This window comes from Chrysemys picta, chromosome 12, assembly GCF_011386835.1.
Source record: "Chrysemys picta bellii isolate R12L10 chromosome 12, ASM1138683v2, whole genome shotgun sequence".
In the NCBI taxonomy this organism is placed as follows: Eukaryota; Metazoa; Chordata; order Testudines; family Emydidae; genus Chrysemys; species Chrysemys picta.
In genome coordinates, this window is record NC_088802.1 from 43404918 (window position 1) to 43428456 (window position 23539).

General features: G+C 45.0%; 2 protein-coding genes and 1 pseudogene across 2 annotated transcripts; 2 read left to right on the forward strand and 1 right to left on the reverse strand.

The window, feature by feature from the left end:
* The first annotated feature begins 2727 nt into the window (after window positions 1-2727).
* On the forward strand, window positions 2728-6217 carry LOC101952857 (ATP synthase subunit d, mitochondrial-like; annotated as a pseudogene).
* A 1-nt stretch (window position 6218) lies between these two features.
* On the reverse strand, window positions 6219-11882 carry LOC135974497 (5-hydroxytryptamine receptor 3A-like). The gene is made up of 5 exons (XM_065562768.1): window positions 11662-11882; window positions 9404-9564; window positions 7705-7915; window positions 7254-7421; window positions 6219-6771 (listed from the first exon to the last, which is right to left on the reverse strand). Exons 1-5 carry the CDS (start codon window positions 11723-11725, stop codon window positions 6524-6526), a joined length of 852 nt encoding a protein of 283 aa, XP_065418840.1. The 5' UTR covers window positions 11726-11882; the 3' UTR covers window positions 6219-6523.
* A 3761-nt stretch (window positions 11883-15643) lies between these two features.
* On the forward strand, window positions 15644-19053 carry LOC101953147 (ATP synthase subunit d, mitochondrial-like). The gene is made up of 4 exons (XM_065562991.1): window positions 15644-15667; window positions 17384-17587; window positions 18701-18706; window positions 18857-19053. Exons 1-4 carry the CDS (start codon window positions 15644-15646, stop codon window positions 18986-18988), a joined length of 366 nt encoding a protein of 121 aa, XP_065419063.1. The 3' UTR covers window positions 18989-19053.
* The last annotated feature ends 4486 nt before the right edge of the window (window positions 19054-23539 follow it).

The window sequence follows — 23539 nt, forward strand, 5'->3', positions numbered from 1 at the left end:
AGTGCTGGCAGTTTATCCACCTTAGTTTCCTGTGTTTAAAGTGCCAGCTGTGTCCTGACGTCCATTCTTCACCACCGGTCCTGGTCCGCTCCCTGCACTGTTTAGGTTCCACAGGCTTGGCGCCTTCACAACTGCCCAGACCTGATTCACTTGGTGCAGCTCTAAAGATCAATCTTCCTGATTTCAGATTCTCTGCATTCCCAACTTCTGTGCTTTGCAGGCTATACAAAGCTTAGGAACCCCAGAGGGTCATGACCTCAGATCCCTTTTATAAAACACACCCCATCCAAAACTAAAAAGGCCTGTGGAGGGGAGCTCTTTCTTAGGTATCGTAGAGGCTAGACTGGTAGTTAGTGAGACTTTGCAAAGCTCTCCCTTGCCTGCCATAGTCCCCCTGACTGTCTCTGCATTCTCTGGTTTATTGTTTGATGTGGAAGATCCTTCCATGTTGAACACGGCTGCTCCTTCACTAGTTTATTATCTAGCAAACACAGCTGGCTCATATGCTTGTATGTCTGAGGTTCAATTGGGTATGTGTGTATATATGTAAATATACAGTGTGTGGGGTGTAAGTGCCACAGTGGAGTTAGGCTCTAAGGCTCCTCTGTAGCATTGTCCCCCCCACCCCCACAATCCTCGGCATTTGTAACCCATGGAGCCAGATCCTGTTCCTGTTAGAGCCTGGCAGAGCTCCCCAAGGGTGGGGACTCCACCCCCAGAATGTCCAGCTCACTGTCCCAGCTGGATCTTGAAGGCTGAACGTCCTCGCTCAATCCAGCTGCAGCAGAGGAGGGGTAGAGGTCAACGGGGGAGGGGGGTTCCCCAGCTCAGCCCCTCTCCGCGCTGTGTGGCCAGCCCTTCGTGGGCCGGTGTTGGGATGAGTCTTGGTGTCCAGCCAGGGGTGTCTTCCCCTGTGGAGGCTGATCTAAAGCAGGGGGAGCTGGGACCAGCCTTTTCTGCTCTTCCCCCATGGCCTGGATGCCTTGGAAAGATGAAACTAGCCAAACAGCCTCTGCATGGCTGAGGTTAAACTGAGCGCTGCTGGAAAGGTGGGTGAGTCCCAGGAGCACCATAAACCAGAACATCATGGGCCAAATTCCACCCCTAGTGCATTCCCTCTCTAGGGAGTCAGTGTGGTAACAACCAAGGCATGAATTCGCTGGGCTAGGATGATGCAACCTCACCCAGCAGAGATGCTGGCAAAAGCCCACCCAGCAGAATCAAACCTCCCGGGGTGCATGTGTTGAATAGCGACCCCGCCCCCCCCCCACAACAGCTTGGTGGAGAACAAACCCTGAGCCATGTGGCTAAAAGGGCAGATTGGCTTTCAGAGCCTCTGGTTGCCTGGTGCATAGATGCTGGAACTAGGGGTGCTGCTGCACCCCCTGGCTTGAAGGGGTTTCCATGTGTTGTTTTTTTTTTAAAACCTTTTGTCAGCCTTGCAAAACTGTAATGAAAACAAACCATCCCATTCACAAACTCTCCTTGCCTGCTCCTACCAGTGTTCATGATGAAAAAAAATGAGAGTATTGTACTTATTCATACACACACACCCCAACCTCCAAAAGGCAAATTTAGGCGTGCAGAATTTTGTGTGGCTGCTTTATTCTCATTTCCGCATTAATGAGGAGACTGAAAATATTGTCAACTAAAAGCAGCATAGTTGCTACCTTGGGGCCTAATGATGTGGGGGGGAAGGGGCAATGGGCACTGCAGAGTTGCCCTGTGTGAACATAAGAACATAAGAATGGTCGTACTGAGTCAGATCAAAGATCCATCTAGTTCAGTATTCTGTCTACCGACAGTGGCCAATGCCAGGTGCCCCAGAGGGAGTGAACCTAACAGGTAATGATCAAGTGATCTCTCTCCTGCCATCCATCTCCACCCTCTGACAAACATAGGCTAGGGCAGTGGTTCCCAAACTTGTTCCGCCGCTTGTGCAGGGAAAGCCCCTTGTGGGCCCGCTTGTGTACTTGCCGCGTCCACAGGCTTGGCCACTTCCAGCATCTCCCATTGGCCTGGACCGCCACTGGGAGCCGCGATCGGGAACCACTGGGCTAGGGACACCATTCCTTACCCATCCTGGCTAATAGCCATTAATGGACTTAACCTCCATGAATTTATCCAGTTCTCTTTTAAACCCTGTTATAGTCCTAGCCTTCACAACCTCCTTAGGCAAGGAGTTCCATAAGTTGACTGTGAGCTGTGTGAAGAAGTTCCCTTTTATTTGTTTTAAACCTGTTGCCCATTAATTTCATTTGGTGGCCCCTAGTTCTTATATTATGGGAACAAGTAAATAACTTTTCCTTATTCACTTTCTCCACATCACTCATGATTTTATATACCTCTATCATATCCCCCCTTAGTCTCCTCTTTTCCAAGCTGAAAAGTCCTAGTCTCTTTAATCTCTCCTAGAATGGGACCCATTCCAAACTCCTAATCATTTTAGTTGCCCTTCTCTGAACCTTTTCTAATGCCAGTATATCTTTTTCGAGATGAGGAGACCACATCTGTATGCAGTATTCAAGATGTGGGCATACTGCCCTTATATAAATCCATGGTAAGATTTGGGGGGTGGCATTTTGCCATCCTCGGCAGCAATTCGGCGGCGGGGGTCCTTCCGCTCCGCGTCTTTGGGGCGCTTCAGCGGCGGGCCCTTCACTCGCTCCAGGACCCACCACTGAAGCGCCCCGAGGATGCGGAGCGGAAGGACCCCCGCCACCGAATGCTCTGAGGAGGAGCGCTGCTGGCTACAGCGGCAAAAAGCCTTGCGCCGCTCAATGGCGTACCATGGATTTATATAAGGGCAGTAGGATATTCTCTGTCTTATTCTCTATCCCCTTTTTAATGATTCCTAACATCCTGTTTGCTTTTTTGACCGCTGCTGCACACTGCGTGGACATCTTCAGAGAACTATCCATGATGACTCCAAGATCTTTTTCCTGATTAATTGTAGCTAAATTAGCCCCCATCATGGTGTATGTATAGTTGGGGTTATTTTTTCCAATGTGCATTACTTTACATTTATCCACATTAAATTTCATTTGCTATTTTGTTGCCCAATCACTTAGTTTTGTGAGATCTTTTTGAAGTTCTTCACAGTCTGCTTTGGTCTTAACTACCTTAGTATCATCTGCAAATTTTGCCACCTCACTTTTTACCCCTTTGTCCAGATCATTTATAAATAAGTTGAATAGGATTGGTCCTAGGACTCACCCTTTGGGAATACCACTAGTTACCCCTCTCCATTCTGAGAATTTACCATTTATTCCTACCCTTTGTTCCCTGTCTTTTAACCAGTTCTCAATCCATGAAAGGACCTTCCCTCTTATCCCATGACAACTGGACCTGGGAGCTCTCTGAAATTACTGGGGGTTGTTCTCTCAGCTGTTCTGCTCCACCTGTACAGGTTGACCTCCTTGCCAGAAAAGCCCCCGCCTATTGATTGGGTTTATTACAAGACTGCAGTTGCTAATGCTGGCATGGTGGATGAGTTTGAAAAGAAGGTGAGATTCTCGTCTTCAATTAGATGTTGCTGCTGTTTTGAAATCCAAGTGGAGGCTGCTCATATCTGATGCACAAGACACAGAACTGTGAACTTTTTCTCTAGCAGACGGCTAGGAGAGATTATTAGGAGGTATTGGCTCAGGTCCTGTGCTGTGGTGTGCAGCTGCTTTACATCACACTGCTAGCACAAAACAGCCCCAAAGCTGGCATAGCTAACCATAGGAAGGGTCATGTTAATGGAGGGGGATCTTCCAGTGGCATAAAGCTAACGCTTTTTCTCTTATAGCCTGTATAGGTTTTCCCAGCTGTAGGTGTAGAAGTGGCCCGAGGAAAGAGTATATGGTCAGAGCTTTCCTATTCTCTGCTGATTCCCAACTGCCCAAGAGCACTAGTCTGGCTACTGGGGAAATATTAGCTCTGGGAGCATGCAGGGTTTTTAACAGAATTGAGAGGCAACATGTTTAAAATTTATTTTTTGAATTTACAGTAAAATGCACTAAAGGTTCCTGAGCCTGTGAGGACACAAACAGACAAGATACATGTCCAGGGAGAGGAAGCTGTAAGTATTTAAAAATTCTTCCCTGCCACATGGTTTCTCTTTGATCTTTGTAGCGGTATAGAATAATTCTGACTTGGAGTCTGCTGGTGGGTTTGTGCTGAGGTGCAGGAGCTGCAAGTCTGGGTTTGTGCGTATAGGCAGCTTTTGAGCAAGAATAGTTCTCTCTACCTATCCATGACCACACTTGGGGATTTAGAGTCTGGGATTGGATTGCAGTTCTGCTTGCTCTTCTGGTGTAATACACTAATTTCAAGTTTAAGACAAAGGCAGCAGTCCAAAGGATGCACCTAAGTTGCACAAAATAGGTCTGACTCCTTTTTAATGTGGAGTTGGAGTTCTTGGAGCCTGCATGGGTCAAGATGGAGAATTGCATCGTGGGACTTCTATTCTATGGGCTCTCCTCTATGTGAAACTGGAGGGTGGGCGTCACACAAACTCCAGGGGTTGTACTCAGATCATTGAGGCTGGCAAATTCTCTGGCTAAAGCCATCAAGAGCTTGTACCAGTTTTATTTAAAGCAGATGCTGTTTAAAGGTAAGTGTCTCTTTAAGGAAGAGGTAAGATGAGAATGGTGACTCCCTTTCCATGGCTAAAGTGAAATAGGATGAAAGTCACAGCTTCACTGCAGGAATCAATCTAGGATTAATGTGCTCACCAAATCCTTTGTTCTCTTGCAGGTTAAGAGTGCTGCTGAATATGTGCAGGCCTCTAAATCCCCAATTGTCCAGTATGAGAAACAGGTAGGTTTGATGGGTTCTACCCTGTGAATTTCAGGCTTTAAGGCAGCTTGGTATGAAACTTTGTTTTAATTTCTAATTGTACATCTAGTTTATGTTGAATTCTTGCTTACATCTGACTTTAACATTTTCTTGTCTCTCCTCCAACTTCAAGCTTGAGAAGTTCAGAACCATGATTCCATTTGATCAGATGATGTGGGAGGACTTGAATGAGATCTTCCCTGAAACCAAACTGGACAAGAAGTATCCATACTGGCCACACAAACCTATTGAAAACCTGTAAATCTGTCTGAAAGCAGTTTCTGGTAACTGTCAAATGCTCTAGAATCTTTTAAATAAAGTCATTGTAATTGAGGGCTTCAGCAATGTGTCTGGTCTTGATCTCAAAACTAAAAGATTAAATCCACTAGGAGTTTTTGGGTGTTTTAAGTGGGTGATGAATGCCGTGAAATAAGCAGGCAATTGGTTTTGGAGGCTCTGCACTCTTTACAGGGTGGGGATAGTTCCTGACGGAGGACAGGATTGAGTCTTCCAAGCAGGATGCCAAGGTTTAGTGTTTGTAGAATACTCTCCCTGTTCTTGCCGTTCAGGTTAAACCCAAGGTGATTCGGGTGACTGAGATAACAGTTCAGCCACACAAATGACCAACCTGGCAAAACCTTACAAACCTACAGCAGCTTTCCCGCCCCCCAGCCTCAATGTGCCAGCTGGGCTTGTACCTCGGCACCTATTATGTAGCTGTGCAATTAACCCATGCTGCCTCAGCAGGGAGTAGGAGAGGGTCATCCTGGCTGTAGAGGCAGGGATGTGGGAGGGCTTTTCCATCACATGCCCACATGAATGTTACGGACTGGTTACATGAACCCATCAAAGAACAGGCAGACATGCTGCTCTTGATCTAAAGGTTGTGTGTAGTGTTGGGGACTGTAGGTAAAATGAATAGGAGAGCAGCCTCACCACACGCGCCTGCTGAGAGGATTGTAAGATTCTATTAGGTAGATTTCACCCTCAGCCAAAGACATGACCATCTCTGTGTGTGTTATTTCTGGGTGGTCCAAGTGTCCCATTAGTAATGTGCAGTACTAATAAGGCAAACACTTCCACTGGTCTGCAAAAATCAGATATATGGTATGGTTATGTAAGACAGCATGTCCTGTGACCAGCACTAACTGGCTGGGATTTGTGCTATGGTAAATATACCTTCTCCTCTGGAGCTGATTATTCTCTTTTAAACTTGAATCCTGGGCTGTAGTTGAGGGTAGGAAGCCCACCCTGGCCTGTTCCCTCCTTTGAGTTGATAGTGGTAGCCTGGACTCCAATCACAGTTGGAGGAGCCTGTCTCATCCCATCAAGACCAGGACTAATCTAGTCCATTGTGCTATTTCATGTTTTGCTTTGTTCCCCCCAGATCTCCACGTGTTGTTCAGCACTTTTAAGAGGTACAACTCAGATGACTTACACCTACTCCAGTAATTTCCTGTCAGCTGGAACACTAGCTCCATGGATGTATTTTATTCCGGTAACTTATTTGCTGATGGGATGCCCTAGGTGTACACATTGCTTTACAAAGCACATGCAAGAACAAGGCTCCTGCCCTGCAGAGCTTGCACTGTTATTCAGACATGCAGTACACGGCTTAATTCAAGCATAAGAAACAAGAAAACCTTGTTAGGGAGGAGGCTGAGGCAAGCAAGTATTAGAAAAGGCAATTCACCCACATCTAACTGCTCCATTGTACAATAATGATGATGCTAAACAGTAGTGATAAAAGCAAATGGCTGCAGAAAAGCACCTGATCCAGAACTAGCAGAGCTGACTCGCACTCCTGTAGCTCTGCCTGGGTCCCAATTCGTTGCCCCTCTGCATTGATTGTTCCCATAAGCATGGGTAGTTCTGTATTTCCCTTTCCAAGTGGGCTTGAATCCCTCCTCTCCTCTTGTCCCCTGGCCGTCTCAGTCAGCGAATCTCCTACAATGGGCAGAACAGCAGCCAAATGTAAATATACATTAGGGGAAATTGTGGACAAGAGCAGAGGCCTGCGTGATGCTAAACTTGACTTTATTTGCTTGATAGTTTTTATTAAAACTTCATGCATTTTCCATCAGAAAATCTCAGGCACTGTTCTGGCTCAATGAGTTTATGGGGTTGGCCAGAATTGGTGGACTCTGCGTGGGGCTGGGTTTACAGCTGAGCCTACATAAATAACAAAGGTGCAGCTCTTTTGTATACATAGGTTGCCTACATATATTTGATTCTTAGAAATATATGCACCACGATGACGTTGAGAGGTAGATGTCTTAACTGTGTGTGAATTTATGATCAAATGTGGCCTGAAACACAATGATCTTAGATTCTAAGCCTGCCAACGTGATTGATTTCCAGAGATAAGGGGCTCCCTACTGACAGAACCTAGATACAGAGTATTCACATGTAGGTAACCAAACACCAACCCTGCTTGCTTAGGAGGTTTCCGGATGTTGTTCTAGCTTGCTTGCGGCATCTCAGCAGTTTGATAGCCTTGAGTATAGGGTGTAGGGGTTTCTTCTTCAGCTGCATTAATAGGCAGGTCTCCAATATACCCATAATCATTAGGACAAAGACACCTATGAAAAACATCACTGTAAAAGAAGACAAAGACAATGTGCTTGATAAACTCTCTGTCTTACTTCCTTTAGATTCATAATTCTATGTACTGTGGGCTTCTGCTTAATAGAAGAAATATAGTGCCCCAAGTCCAGAAACTGCTCTGCATAGGGACTTCTTGTATTACAGCTCTACTGCAGTGACTAGTGTTCCTCTTCTTACTATCTTTGAATAGGCAACACGTTTGTACTCTGTTCTCTGCCTTACATCCAGTGTATGTCTAATATAAAGTGACTTTTACTCAATAAAGACAAGTACCTATTATGGGTGGGTCATCGGAAGAAGTGGGAATAATGTCCTTAAGAATCAGAGCTAACACAGACTCTCCAATGATGAGTGACAGCTGGAAACTGATCTTGTCCCCATAAGAACTGCTGCTGAACAAAATAGTCATATCCAATAAGTAGAGAGCACATGATGGGAAGATAAGGTTCAAAACGTATAAAATGGGTCGTCTCTTCATGGAGATCTGGAAGGAACAAGGCAAACATGAAATAACAGAATGGCCTGGATTAGTGCTAGTCTCAATGGGATGAGATAGACTCTTCCTCCAAGTATGGTTGGAGTCCCAGCTATCAACTCAAAGGAGGGAACAGGTCCCAGTGGGCTTCCTATGCTTTAGGGCATCCCAAGCTTCAAGTGCCAGCCATAAACACTCGCCCTCATCCTGTCCCCGGCTTTCTTTCCTTGCTTGCTTACCTTCATTTCCTGCTTGCTTCCTACCCATAACCCCAACTTCCCCTCCTCTCATATTCTGATCCTTCTTCCACCTGTCCTGTTAGCTCTTCCTTACCTGCCCAGCTCATTCTACCACCTACTTCCAGACACTTCACCTAACCCTCTTTGCCCTCATTTTGGGTCGAGCCCTATGTTCTTCTACGCACTCTTGCTATTTTCCTACTGGTGTTCTCTGTGTGTATATTTGTGACACATGCCCGTTGAATATCTATGCCCTCACCTCTGTTTTTTTTTTCTTTCTTCTACTCCCCTTAACACACACACATACAAACTGGAGCGGACAAAAAAGTCCATCTAGTGCAGTAAGCTGTCTCAGAGTGGCCTATACTAGATGCCTCAAAGGAAGATGAAACCGCTTTAGACCACAGCCTAAGCTGGTATAATTCAGTGTCAATGGAGCTATAGCAAATTGTACCTACTGAGAATCTGGACCCATCACTGTGTAGTTCTATATCATGAAGAATTTTTTTTGTTTGTAGCTATGAAGGAATCCAGCGACTTGCCAGCATTAGTGTCTAACCCCAGATGCTCCTATGAGAGCTGTACTGTCAAAGGTCATTTTGCTAAAGCATGATCTGGCTTGCACAGTAGGCTGCTTTGGTTCCACCCTCTTTTTGGCCTTGTCTCCTGCATTGTTAGGTGAGAGATGCTAGGAATGTGGCAGTGGAATTGGTACCATGAGTTGTCTTGGGCACATATGCTGCTGGATTTGTGAGACTGCTGTAGTTCACCCATTTAGATATGGGAGCTGCCTATATCGCCCATGAACTCTTTGCAGAACACAGCATTTCATATTAGCAGCAGGTCGTGCTCTTTCTTGATTTAGCTCTACAGATCTACATTGTAGGGGTTAGGTAGTGGTGACACATTCCGAGACTTCCATTTAGAAGTATGTAACTTTCATTTTTATCAGATCATTCTGTTTTGAGATTTTAGACTCTCACAAAGTTTCTAAGGTAGCAATACTAACTCTTGGATGTAAGCGAATAATATATATCTCGCTGGACCTTTTCTTAAAATACCTATACTTTATAAAGTACTTTTCCTGCTGGGGAATGTGTATTTGTAATTGTGGGGGTTAGTCCTTTCAAGATGACTAGATTTTGCTTGGGTTGTGTTTTTAGTTTTTGTAGCTGAGCCCTGATGTTCTGAAGGGTGCCTTTATGATAAATCAATGAATGAAATATATAGTGTATGAAATACACTGATGATGCACTACCTCATAGATGATCCCAGTAAAGACTTCCTCCTCGTCCTCTACTCTGCTTGGTATAATGTTTATGTTTGTGAACTTCCATTCTCCATTGGTCAAGTGATAAAGCTTGCTGTTTTTATTCACCTCATCTGTTGTCTGATTGGACCGGAGTATAAGATCTCTTGCTGTTTGAGGAAAGAAAGTGAAGACACAGTGGTTTAAAGGTGGTTCCTTTCTCAGTGCAGGGAGTTCAGATCTGCTGCCACGGTCCAGGTGTGTATTCAGAAGGAGGGAAGAGAAGGTTAAGATCCCCCACCCACCCACCCTTGGTGTGAAAATTACATTTCTTGCCCAAAACAGAACTAGTTGTGTACTTGGAGCTTGATTCTTACTCCAGGGTAAACTGGGAATAACGCCATTGAAATCAATGGAGTTATACCACTATGAGATCAGAATCCACCCTAAAGGTCACTGCTTAAATGGGAATAAATGTCTGCTGACAGTAGGAGTTTCATAACTCCATTGGTCTTGGATACTTGGTTGAATTCTGTCTCCCATCTTATGGCCTTGTTCCAAATCCTATTGAAGTCAGTGGGAGTCTTTCCACTGATTCCAGTGAACTTTAAGATCAAGCACTTCGGGCTAGTCTACACTGGTAATGCTAAAGCGCTGCTGCGGCAGCCCTGCCACGGCAGTGCTTTAATGTGCCTTGTGTGGTTGCGGTGCAGCCCTGGGAGAGAGCTCTCCCAACGCTCCAGAAAAAACACCTGAACAAGGGGCGCAGCTCCCAGTGCTGGTGTATTGGCTACACTGGCGCTTTACAGCGCTGAATCTTGCTGCGCTCAGGGGGGTGTTTTTTCACACCTCTGAGCGAGAAAGTTGCAGTGCTGTTAAGTGTAGACAAGCACATAGAGGAGCAGTTGGCAGTGGCTGTCTCTTTCCTGTGTTTCCATAAATACTTGGGAGTAGCTACTATCTGGACCTCTTCTTAACAGACTCGCTCCATTTGCACAATTGCCACCGTAGTATTTTCTTGGGAAAAATATCAAGGTATTGATACTGAGATGGCTAGCCCCCTTCCCTGGAATGTTTCACTCCCAGATGTGAACTGGGCCTGTTTAATACTGGCATTCCTAGCAAAGAGTTTCCTCTTCAAATTGTGACTGGCTGACTTTCTGGAAGTGCTGCTTTAGCCAAACACAAGTTATTGGACTCAATTCAGGGGTAACTGGGTGACATTTAATGGCCTGTGAGACACAGAAGGTCAGACTAGATGATCTAATGGTCCCTTCTGCCTTTAAACTCCAGGAATGTCATGAAACATTTGCTTTAGTTCAACAAAGCCAATTGCTTTTCAAGTGAAACTGAATTATTAGAATTGTAGCTAAATGGAAAAATGTGCTATGCAAACAATAGACGATAATACTTCAAAGTAAGTCTTGCCTCTCTGTTTCTGCGATGACCATGGGGATAAAATAAGAGCATGCAGCAGTTGAAAACTAGATCTAGTCAGGAACTCAAATCTCTAAGACCACATCTACACTACCTGCCGGATCGGCGGGTAGTGATCGATCTATCGGGGATTGATTTATCGCGTGTAGTGTAGACGTGATAAGTCGATCCCCGATCACTCTCCCGTCGACTGCTGAACTCCAGCTTGGCGAGAGGTGGAAGCAAAGTCGACGGGGGAGCCGCGCCCGTCGATCCAGCACTGCGAGGACGCGAAGTAAGTAATTTGAATTCGATCTAAAATACGTCGACTTCAGCTACGCTATTCTCGTAGCTGAAGTTCCACATCTTAGATCGATTGCCCCCCTGCCCCCGCCAGTGTAGACCAGGCCTAAGTCTGGGTCCCATCCTGCAGCCCTTTCTCAGTCATGTGAGTAGTCCTATCAACTTCAGCCCTTGGAGTTCTATTTTTAATCTAGACCCTCATGCACATTTTAAGGACTAGACCTTGCAAACTCAAGTAATCCCTATTGCAGTCAGTGGGACTAGTCATTTGACTATGCTACCACTCCTGGGAGTAAAGGCTTTGCAGAGGCAGATCCTGCATTCTTTCAGAGATATACATATAGGAGACTCCATAGTGAGAGATCATGCCATAGCCCACTTTCCCTCTTGCGTTGTAATTTTTTTAACACAATGGACATTGTTGAGTAGTGAACATAAAAATTCAATGGCAGATCAGACCTGTGATCCGTCTAGTCCATTGATTAGTTGGGGACAGTGGCCAGGACCAGCCAATCCAGTGTAGTAAACCTGAATAAGAATGGGCATACCTGGATGATTAAATGAGAAGAGGCTTATCGTGCACGTCTGGGTGTCAAATGGAAACTTGTGCATCTCCAAGTTGCACGTTATGGTCACCTGGTGCTGTTGGGTTGTGCTAATGATGCCATTGTGAGTGATGGACAGAAAGGGCCTGCTGAGCGATTTCTCTTCATCCACTCTGAAGGAACCAATGATTCAACAACAATGAAAAGTAAAATGACAAAACGCTTGTTGCAGATCAAAGACATTATTTTATTTGCAAACTCACTATTAGTCTGACTTTGAATGGTCAGTGAACCATAGAACAGGAAACAGAAGAGAGAGGGTGAGTGACAGTGAGTAACCAGGGATGAGAGATTTAAAACAAACAGGGGAGGACAAAAAGGCTGTGGAAGGAGATAGGAGAGATGGGAAGAGAGAAAGCAAGCAGAGAAAGTCTGGGGCGCAGAGAAGGGCTGATAACCCCCATCTACACCAAGACTTGTAGTGCACCCCATTAATGTGCTAGTTGAGACAGGAAAGACATTTAAGGACATATGAACCACTTGCCCCATTGGACCAGGGACTGTTGGCCTAATTCTGATCTCACACTGCTTCCACCCTCTAACTATTGACTTCAGCTGAATTACTCCTGATTCCCACCCTGTAAGTGAGAGCAGAATCAAGCCCTATGTTTTTATTTGTGTCTTGCACAGTGCTGAACATGCTGTTGCTGCTTAACAAATAATCATGAATAAATAACCATTGAGGGACAATACCAAATATCACAGTGCAGTGGGCATCTCCTGGACCTCCAGAATAAACAGTGACAGGAGCTGCTAAGACAGGAGTCAGCAACCTATGGCACATGTGCCAAAGGCGGCACGCAAGCTGACTTTCAGTTGCATTCTGCTGCCGGCCTGGGGTTCCGTCCACCGGCCCCCTGCCAGATGTTGTCCCGGCCACTGGCCCCGCTCAGCCTGCTGCTGGCCTGGGGACATTGGAAAATTCAGCAAGGAAAAGCACGGGCAAGAATCACACTAACCTGATAAGATCTGCATTTTAATTTAATTTTAAATGAAGCTTCTTAAACATTTTAAAAACCTTATTTACTTTACATACAACAATAGTTTAGTTATACAATATAGACTTCTAGGGAGAGACCTTCTAAAAATGTTAAAATCTATTACTGGCATGCGAAACTTTAAATTAGAGTGAATAAATGAAGACTTGGCACACCATTTCTGAAAGGTTGCCAACTTCTGCTCTAAGATATACTGTTGGAGTCTGTCTCCTTTTCACTGGCTTCCCTGTCAGATAGTTTCCCCATAGCCTAAACATGCTCAACTAGTGCCCCCTCACTCAGGGACTAAAAAAACTCATTTCATTTAATGAATGTTTTCTTATTGTCATGAGATCAGTTAATTGGTTCTTAGCTATTCTGTTCCCCCCACCCCCCAAAAAAATTAATCCTGCAAAATCTTTGCTTATGTGAGTAATCCTCACTCAGATGAGTCAGTCCCATTGATCTCAGTGGCACCAATCATGTCCCTTATAATTATCCCTCTTACGGAAACAAGTTGAAATCAGCCAAGGAGAGTCTTACTGTTCATAAATGACGATATATGGGGACCAAAATGTATCCACTGGCAGAACGAGTTTGGAAATGTTACAGAAATCCTGAGGATTCCAAGTCACAAAGACATCTTTCCACTTCTAGAGGAAAGAAAAATCACAGAATGGAAACAATTTCTGGACTCACAGCACACAGGAAATAGCTTTGATTTTACAGAAAAAAGCTCTTACCATGATCACTAAGAAATAGACAGTGACAGTTTGTAACTTTTCAGTCTAGAGAAACAAAAGGGGAAAGGGATTATCATGATTTCATTAACTAAGGTAGGTACCAAGCTTGGAGGCTGTTCAGCGTTTTTCTTACAATGGTGGCGTGATGGGTGTCAGACATATGAGAAAATCAGGTCAGGCCAATAACATACTTTTCTTGGTCTTACAAACTTATGAGTAGAATGGAAGGGTAAGGTTCAATGTTTGGAAAAAAAAGTTGCCTGATAGAATCCACCTGGCTATGTAAATCTGTCCTGGGAGAGGATCCAGAGCAGCAGAATGGGAGAAAAATTGCAACACGGCTCAGGGAAATCGAGTCTACAGACTCTGATTCCCGATGTATAAGGAGGGCAAAACCAAACAGAATTAACAAGTCTCTCCTCACTCTCCCCCCCAACTCCACTGTGCTGTAACACCGGCTAATCTCGTCGGTTCCCTTTACCCAGGCTAAGCAAAGGTGTTTCCCTTGTAAGAGGGTTTTTTTTGGAGGAAACAGAAAAAGAGAGAAGTTGAGATGAAATACAAATCAAGGGCCAAATTCCTGAGTATTCTTGGACAACTTTGCAGTGCTTTGGCAACACAATGCAGCTTAACCTATCCGCTTTTTAATTGGCCTGAGGGTGCTAGAAAAATGATTCTTGCCCTGGACTTTGATCTTTTAGAGTTTATTTTAATGTGACACCTGTTCAACATGTGATGAGCACTAAAGCAATTTTAAACAACCCTCTCGTTTGTGCAGGTGTGACAAACTATTTTACACCTGGCACCGCCAACCATACATTGCTCTGGATTCTACTTTCCAACCAGAGCCATAAAGTCTGGAGAAGAAGACCTAAGGTGCAGGTTCTACCCTTTCACATCAGTGGCAGTAATAGTGGAGCTACTCCTGATTTGCGCTAGTCTGAGTGAGAAAAGAGTCACTCACTCACTTTAGGATCATCAGCAGCCTCAACTTTTCAATCGCCACAATATTTCTTACTATAAAAAATAATAAAGAAGTTTGTTTCCTTACCACTGAGAGGATGGACATCAGTATAAATTGTATCTCCACTTTCAATGGCTCTTCCCAATTTTCCTTGGGTATTGTACGTAGTGGGGGTGGTCTTTCAGAGGAGATATTCAGATACTGAATAATGTTATCGTATTTACAGAGCTGTTCTGGGGCAGCACCTGTGGAAATCAAATGAAAGTCTGGTTACGTCCAAATTCCTTTTATCAGAGCAATACCGGGCAGGATCTCAGCATACACCACACAGCCAGCCTATGGAATATGAATACATCCGAGGATAAAAGGCATTGGGCTGTATCTTCTAGGAAACCACTGTCAGATCTTTGTCCCCTTTCACACTGGCAGGACTAGGGTGCCGTCTTAATCTTCTTATCCATATATGAGAATATAAATTACTCCTGGGTAATCCGGTTGGTTTTCATCTGATGATACTACAATTTAATTTACCTGTTGCCACAGACAAAGTGAGAATAGCTAAGAATGCTTCCCACATCATTCTCCTTTTCCTAATGAGGCAAATGGTAGTGCTGATGCTACAGATAGTTGCTGAGGTGTAGTTGGTGCTTTGATATTAATCAGTGTAGGGAGGAAGCTTATATAATTCAAGGCTTGGGGTTTTTTTTTATGAAGAATTCAGTGATAATAGCGCAATGCACTCAGCTGGCTCTTGGGATCAGCTCGTGAAATTACCGTTAATGGATCTGATGTTATGGGACCAATGCTGTGGTAGAAATAATTTGCTTTAACCCCATAGTCCCCCATGGAAGGTATTGCTTGTCGTTGGGATTTATTTATACAAATCAAATTGAGGCTTTTTGGTTTTTAAATTTGTCCAAAGTGGGTCTTGCTGCTTATCGGACAGCCTTGCCGCTGCACTCTGCCACAGGGGAATTGACCCCTGGGCTTCCATATCCCAGGTAAGTGCCCTAAGAACTAAGGATGGCTGTCTTGTGAATGGAGCCCTTTGAAAACGCTTGGGAACAAAATGTTCTGTGTTAAACATGTTTTATTTGATCTGAAATCAACTTTTTTGATTCACTGAAATTTTTCATGACTTTCAGATTGTTTTGAAACCCCCCATTTTATCTTTTCCGCACTGCCAGCCAGCCGAATAGTCAATCATTTGCTGTAAAAACATCACCTAGCTCTAAAGTTGCATGAAGTTAACAAACTACCTTCTGGTAAGAAAGTTACATGGTCTCTCAATGCTGGGAGTTTATCCACCTTGGTTCCCTCTGCTTAAAGTGCCAGCTGTGTCCTGACGTCCATTCTTCACCGCTCCCTGCACTGTTTAGGTTCCATGGGCTTGGCGCCTTCACAACTGCCCAGCCCTGCTTTACTTGGTGCAGCTCTAAAGCACAATCTTCCTGACTTCAGATTTTCTGCATCCCCATCTTCTGTGCTTCACAGGCTATGCGAAGCTTAGGAACCCCAGATGCTCATGACCCCAGATCACTCTTATAAAACACACCCTGTCGAAAACCAAAAAGGTGTGGGAAGAGGAGCTCTTAGGTGTTGTGGAGAGAGAGGCTAGACTAGTAGTTAGTGAGACTTTGCAAAGCTCTCCCTTGCCTGCCATGGTCCCCCTGACTGTCTCTGCATTCTCTGGTTTGTTGTTTGATGTGGAAGATCCTTCCAGGCTGAACACGGCTGCTCCTTCACTAGTTTATTATCTAGCAAACATAGCTTGCTTGTATGCTTGTATGTCTGAGATTATATTGGGTATGTGTGTATATATGTAAATATACAGTGTGTGGGGTGTAAGTGCCACAGTGGAGTTAGGCTCTAGGGCTCCTCTGTAGCATTTTTTCCTCCCCCCGGCCAATCCTCAGCATTTGTAACCCATGGAGCGAAATCCTGTTCCTGTTAGAGCCTGGCAGAGCTCCCCAAGGGTGGAGACTCCACCCCCAGAATGTCCAGCTCACTGTCCCAGCTGGATCTTGGAGGCTGAACGTCCTCGCTCAACCCAGCTGCAGCAGAGGAGGGGTACAGGTCACCGGGGGAGGAGGGTTCCCCAGCTCAGCCCCTCTCCGCGCTGTGTGGCCAGCCCTTCGTGGGCCGGTGTTGGGATGAGTCTTGGTGTCCAGCCAGGGGCGTCTTCCCCTGTAAAGGCTGATCTAAAGCAGGGGGAGTTAGGACCAGCCTTTTCTGCTCTCCCCCATGGCCTGGGTGCCTTGAAAAGATGAAACTAGCCGAAAAGCCCATGCGTGGCTGAGGTTGAACTGAGCGCTGCTGGAAAGGAGGGTGAGTCCCAGGAGCACCATAAACCAGAACATCATGGGCCAAATTCCACCCCTAGTGCATTCCCCTTCTCCCAGTCAGTGTGGTAACAACCAAGATGTAAATTCGTTGGGCTAGGATGGTGCAACCTCACCCAGCAGAGATGTTGGCAAAAACTCTCCCAGCAGAATCAAACCTCCCGGGGTGCATGTGTTGAATAGCGACTCCCGCTCCCAACAGCTGTGTGGTGAACAAACCCTGAGCCATGTGGCTAAAAGGGCAGATTGGCTTTCAGAGCCTCTTGTTGCCTGGTGCATAGGTGCTGGAACTAGGGGTGCTGCTGCACCCCCTGGCTTGAAGTGGTTTCCATGTTTCTTTCTTTTTTTTAAACCCTTTGTCAGCCTTGCAAAACTGTAATGAAAACTACCCACCCCATTCACAAATTCTCCTTGCCTGTTCCTACCAGTGTTCATGATGAAAAAACTGAGAGTATTGTACTTGCCCATCCACCCCCCCATCCCCGCTCTCCAAAATAGGCAAATGTAGGCATGTAGAATTTTGTGTGGCTGCTTTATTGCCATTTCCGCATTAACAAGGAGACTGAAAATATTGTCAACTAAAAGTAGCATAGTTGCTACCCTGGGGCCTGATGATGGGCGGGGCAATGGATACTGCAGACTTACCCGGTGTGGACCTGGGAGCTCTCTGAAATTACAGAGTTGTACAGGTTGTACAGGTTGACCTCCTTGCCAGAAAAGCCCCCGCCTATTGATTGGGTTTATTACAAGACTGCAGTTGCTAAGGCTGGCATGGTGGATGAGTTTGAAAAGAAGGTGAGATTCTCGTCCTCAATTAGATGTTGCTGCTGTTTTGAAATCCAAGTGGAGACTGCTCATATCTGATTTACAAGATTCACAGAACTGTGAATTTTCCTCTAGCAGACTGCTAGGAGAGATTATTAGGAGGTATTGGCTTAGGTCCCCTGCTGTGGTATGCCTAGCAGGGGGATTGATAGCTCAATGGTTTGAGCATTGGCCTGCTAAACCCAGGGTTGTGAGTTCAATCCCTGAGGGGGCCATTTAGGGAACTGGGGTGTGTAAAAAACTGTCTGGGGATTTGTCCCACTTTGAGCAGGGGGTTGGACTAGAAAGGTTCCCGAGCCTGTGGACACACAAACAGACAAGATACATGTCCAGGGAGAGGAAGGAAGCTGTAAGTATTTAAAAACTCTTCCCTGCCACATGGTTTCTCTTTGATCTTTGTAGAGGTATAGAATAATTCTGACTTGGAGTCTGCTGGTGGGTAATTATGCTGAGGTAAAAGAGCCGCAAGTCTGGGTTTGTGCGTATAGGCAGCTTTTGAGCAGAATAGGTTCTCTCTACCTATCCATGACCACACTTGGGGATTTAGAGTCTGGGACTGGATTGCAGTTCTGCTTGCTCTTCTGGTGTAATACACTTGACATTAGTATAAGATAAAGGCAGCCAAACTCTGATCAACCGAGGAGCATATTGGCATCTCGTCAGCAGCCCAAAGGATGCACCTAAGTTGCATAAAATAGGCCCGACTCCCTTTTAATGTGGAGTTGGAGTTCTTGGAGCCTGCGGGGTCAAAATGGAGCATTGCATAGTGGGACTTCTATTCCGTGGGCTCCTCCTCTGTGCGAAAGAGGAAGGTGGGTGAAACATAAACTCCAGGGGTTCTACTCAGGTCATTGATGTTGTCTTTAGCCAGAGAATTTGTCAGCCTCCAGAGCTCCTACCTGTTTTATTTAAAGCAGATGCTATTTTAAGGTCAGTATTTCTTTAAGGAAGAGGTAAGAGGAGAATGGTGACTCCTTTTCCCTAGCTAAAGTGAAATAGGATGAGAGTCACAGCTTCAGTGCAGGAATCAATCTAGGATTAATGTGCTCACCAAATCCTTTGTTCTCTTGCAGGCTAAGAGTGCTGCTGAATATATGCAGGCCTCTAAATCCCTTATTGTGCTGTCTTTAGAAACAGGTAAGTTTTATGGGTTCTACCCTGTGAATTTCATGTTAAAGGCAGCTTGGCATGCAGCCTTGTTTTAATTTATAATTGAACATCTAGTTTAAGTTGAATTCTTGCTTATGTCTGACTTTAACATTTTCTTGTCTCTTCACCCACTTCAAGCTTGAGAAGTTCAGAACCATGATTCCATTTGATCAGATGACATTTGAGGACTTGAATAAGGTCTTCCCTGAAACGAAACTGGACAAGGAGAAATATCCATATTGGCCACATAAACCTGCTGAAGACCTGTAAATCTGTCTGAAAGCAGTTTCTGGTGACTGTCAAATTCTCTAGAATCTTTTAAATAAAGTAATGGTACAGGATTTTTTTGCTTCAGCAATGTGTCTCGTCTTGGTTTCAAAACTAAAAGATTAAATCCACTAGGAGTTTTGGGGCGGTTTAAGTGGGTGACAAATGCTGTGAAATAAACAGGCAATTGGTTTTGGAGGCTCTGCACTCTCCAGGGTGGGGATAGTCCCTGAAGGAGGACAGGATTGAGTCTTCCAAGCAGGATGCCAAGGTTTAGTGTTTGTAGAATACTCTCCCTGTTCTTGCTGTTCAGGTTAAACTCAGTGGTGAGCTGGAGCTGGTTCGCACCGGTTGGCGGGAACCGGTTGTTAAATTTAGAAGCCCTTTTAGAACCGGTTGTCCAGTTCAGGACAACTGGTTCTAAAAGGGCTTTTAAATGGGGCAGGTGTTGGGGGAGGGGGCGTCAAGGAACGCAGGGGATTGGATGGGGCAAGAGTCCCGGGGGGCGGACCACGACCCCCTCGTGGGGTGAGGAGGAAGGAACCGGTTGTTAAGATTTTGGGAGCTCATCACTGATTAAACCCAAGGTTGTTCAGGTGACTGAGATAACAGTCCAGCCACACAAATGATCAGCCAAGTTTAACTTTCAGCCCTTTTTTGTATTACAAGTATAAGCATTTCTCTGTAGCCTGTCCATGATACGCTCATTGGATCTGGTTACAAACCTGGCAAAGCCTACAGCAGTTTTTTCCCCCAAAAGCTGAATGTGCCAGCTGCGCTTGTGCCTTGGCACCTATTATGTAGCTGTGCAATTATGCCATGCTGCCTCAGCAGGGGGTAGGAGAGGGTCATCCTGACTGTAGAGGCAGGGATGTGGCTTGTCCTGTGACCAGCACTAACTGGTTGAGATTTGTGCTATGGTAAATACACCTTTTCCTCTGGAGCTGATTATTCTCCTATAAACTTGAATCCTGGGCTGTAGTTGAGGGTAGGGAGCCCACCTTGGCCTATTCTCTCCTTTGAGTTGATAGTGGTAGCCTGGACTCCAATCACAGTTAGAGGAGCCTGACTCATCTCATCAAGACCCGCACTAATCTAGTCCATTGTGCTATTTCATGTTTGCTTTGTCCCCCCCAGGTCTCCACGTGTAGTTCAGCACTTTTGAGAGGTACAGCTCAGATGACTTATACATACTCCAGTAATTCCCTGTCAGCTGGAACACTAGCTCCATGGATGTATTTTATTCCGGTAACTTATTTGCTGATGGGATGACCTAGGTGTACACATTGCTTTACAAAGCACATGCAAGAACAAGGCTCCTGCCCTGCAGAGCTTGCACTGTTATTCAGACATGCAGTACACGGCTTAATTCAAGCATAAGAAGCAGGAAACCCTTGTTAGGGAGGAGGCTGAGGCAAGCAAGTATTAGAAAAGGCAATTCACCCACATCTAACTGCTCCATTGTACAATAATGATGATGCTAAACAGTAGTGATAAAAACAAATGGCTGCAGAAAAGCACCTGATCCAGAACTAGCAGAGCTGACTCGCACTCCTGTAGCTCTGCCTGGGTCCCAATTCGCTGCCCCTCTGCATTGATTGTTCCCGTAAGCATGGGTAGTTCTGTATTTCCCTTTCCAAGTGGGCTTGAATCCCTCCTCTCCTCTTGTCCCCTGGCCATCTCATTCAGCGAATCTCCTACAATGGGCAGAACAGCAGCCAAATGTAAATATACATTAGGGGAAATTGTGGACAAGAGCAGAGGCCTGCGTGATGCTAAACTTGACTTTATTTGCTTGATAGTTTTTATTAAAACTTCATGCATTTTCCATCAGAACATCTCAGGCACTGTTCTGGCTCAATGAGTTTATGGGGTTGGCCAGAATTGGTGGATTCTGCGTGGGGCTGGGTTTACAGCTGAGCCTACATAAATAACAAAGGTGCAGCTCTTTTGTATACATATGTTGCCTACATATATTTGATTCTTAGAAATATATGCACCACGATGACGTTGAGAGGTAGATGTCTTAACTGTGTGTGAATTTATGATCAAATGTGGCCTGAAACACAATGGACTAAGGTCCTAAGCCTGCCAACGTGATTGATTTCCAGAGATAAGGGGCTCCCCACTGACAGAACCCTGTTACTAGATACAGAGTATTCAAATGTAGGTAACCAAACACCAACCCTGCTTGCTTAGGAGGTTTCCGGATGTTGTTCTAGCTTGCTTGCGGCATCTCAGCAGTTTGATAGCCTTGAGTATAGGGTGTAGGGGTTTCTTCTTCAGTTGCATTAATAGGCAGGTCTCCAATACACCCATAATCATTAGGACAAAGACACCTATGAAAAACCTCACTGCAAAACAAGACAAAGACAATGTGCTTGATAAACTCTCTGCCTTACTTCCTTTAGATTCATAATTCTATGTACTGTGGGCTTCTGCTTAATAGAAGAAATATAGTGCCCCAAGTCCAGAAACTGATCTGCATAGGGACTTCTTGTATTACAGCTCTTGTGCAGTGGCTACTGTTCCTCTTCTTACTATCTTTGAATAGGCGACATGTTTGTACTCTGCTCTCTTCCTTACATCCAGTGCATGTCTAATATAAAGTGACTTTTACTCAATAAAGACAAGTACCTATTATGGGTGGGTCATCGGAAGAAGTGGGAATAATGTCCTTAAGAATCAGAGCTAACACAGACTCTCCAATGATGAGTGACAGCTGGAAACTGATCTTGTCCTCATAAGAGCTGCTGCTGAACAAAATAGTCATATCCAATAAGTAGAGAGCACATGATGGGAAGATAAGGTTCAAAACATATAAAATGGGTCGTCTCTTCATGCAGATCTGGAGGGAACAAGGCAAACACGAAATAACAGAATGGCCTGGATTAGTGCTGGTCTCAATGGGATGAGATAGACTCTTCCTCCAAGTATGGTTGGAGTCCCAGCTATCAACTCAAAGGAGGGAACAGGTCCCAGTGGGCTTCCTACCCTCTGGTGCAGCCCACGCTTCAAGTGCCAGCCATAAACACTCACCCTCATCCTGTCCCCGGCTTTCTTTCCTTGCTTGCTTACCTTCATTTCCTGCTTGCTTCCTACCCATAACCCCAACTTCCCCTCCTCTCCTAGTCTGGCACTTCTTCCACTTGTCCTGCTAACTCTTCCTTACCTGCCCATCTCATTCTACCCCTACTTCCAGCCACTTCATCTGGCCCCCTTTGTTCTCATTTTGGGTCAAGCCCTATGTTCTTCTACGCACTCTTGCTATTTTCCTACTGGTATTCTCTGTGTGTATACTTGTGCACATGTGCCCATTGAATACCTATGCCTTCACCTCTCTGGTTGTTTTTTTTTCTTCTACTCCTCTTAACACACACATTCAAACTGGAGCGGAAAAAATGTTCCATCTAGTGCAGTAAGCTGGCTCAGAGTGGCCTATACTAGTTGCCTCAAAGGAAGATGTAACCGCCTTAGACCACATCCTCAGCTGGTATAAATCAATGCAGCTCCGGTGATGTCAATGGAGCTATAGCAATTGGTACCTACTGAGGATCTGGTTCCATCATGAAGAATTTTTTTTGTTACCAGCTATGACGGAATCCAGAGACTTGCCAGCATTAGTGTCTGACCCCAGATGCTCCTATGAGAGCTGTACTGTCAAAGGTCATTTTGCTAAAGCATTATCTGTCTTGCACAATAGGGTGCTTTGGTTCCACCCTCTTTTTGGCCTTGTCTCCAGCATTGTTAGAAGTGAGATGCTAGGAATGTGGCAGTGGAACTGGTACCATGAGTTGTCTTGGGCACATGTGCTGCTGGATTTGTGAGACTGCTGTAGTTCTCCCATTTGGACATGGGAGTTGCCTATTTCCCCCATGAACTCCTTGCAGAGCAGAGCACTTGGCATGAGCAGCAGATCGCGCTTTTTCTTGATTTAGCTCTACAGATCTACATTGTAGGGGTCAGGCAGAGGCTGCAGAGGTGACACATTCTGAGACCTCTGTTTAAATAAATAAATGGAGATATCCCATCTCCTAGAACTGGAAGGGACCTTGAACAGTCATTGAGTGGTTGTCCTTTCCTAGCAGGACCAAGTACTGATTTTGCCCCAGATCCTTAAGTGGCCCCCTCAAGGATTGAACTCACAACCCTGGGCTTAGCAGGCCAATGCTTAAACCACTGAGCTATTAGTCTGAGGTATGTCACTTTGATTTTTATCAGATCATTCTGTTTTGAGATTTTAGACTCCCACAAACTCGCTGAGGTAGGAATATTAACTCTTGGGCATAAGTGAATAATATATATCTCCCTGGACCTTTTGTTAAAATACCTATACTTTATAAAGTGCTTTGCCTGCTGGGGAATGTGTATTTGTAATTGTGGTAGTTAGTTCTTTAATGATGACTAGATTTTGCTTGGGTTGTGTTTTTAGTTTTTGTAGCTGAGCGCTGATGTTCTGAAGGTGGTGGTGGGGTAAATAATAAATCAATGAATGAAATATATAGTGTGCGAAATACACTGATGATGCACTACCTCATAGGTGATCCCATTAGA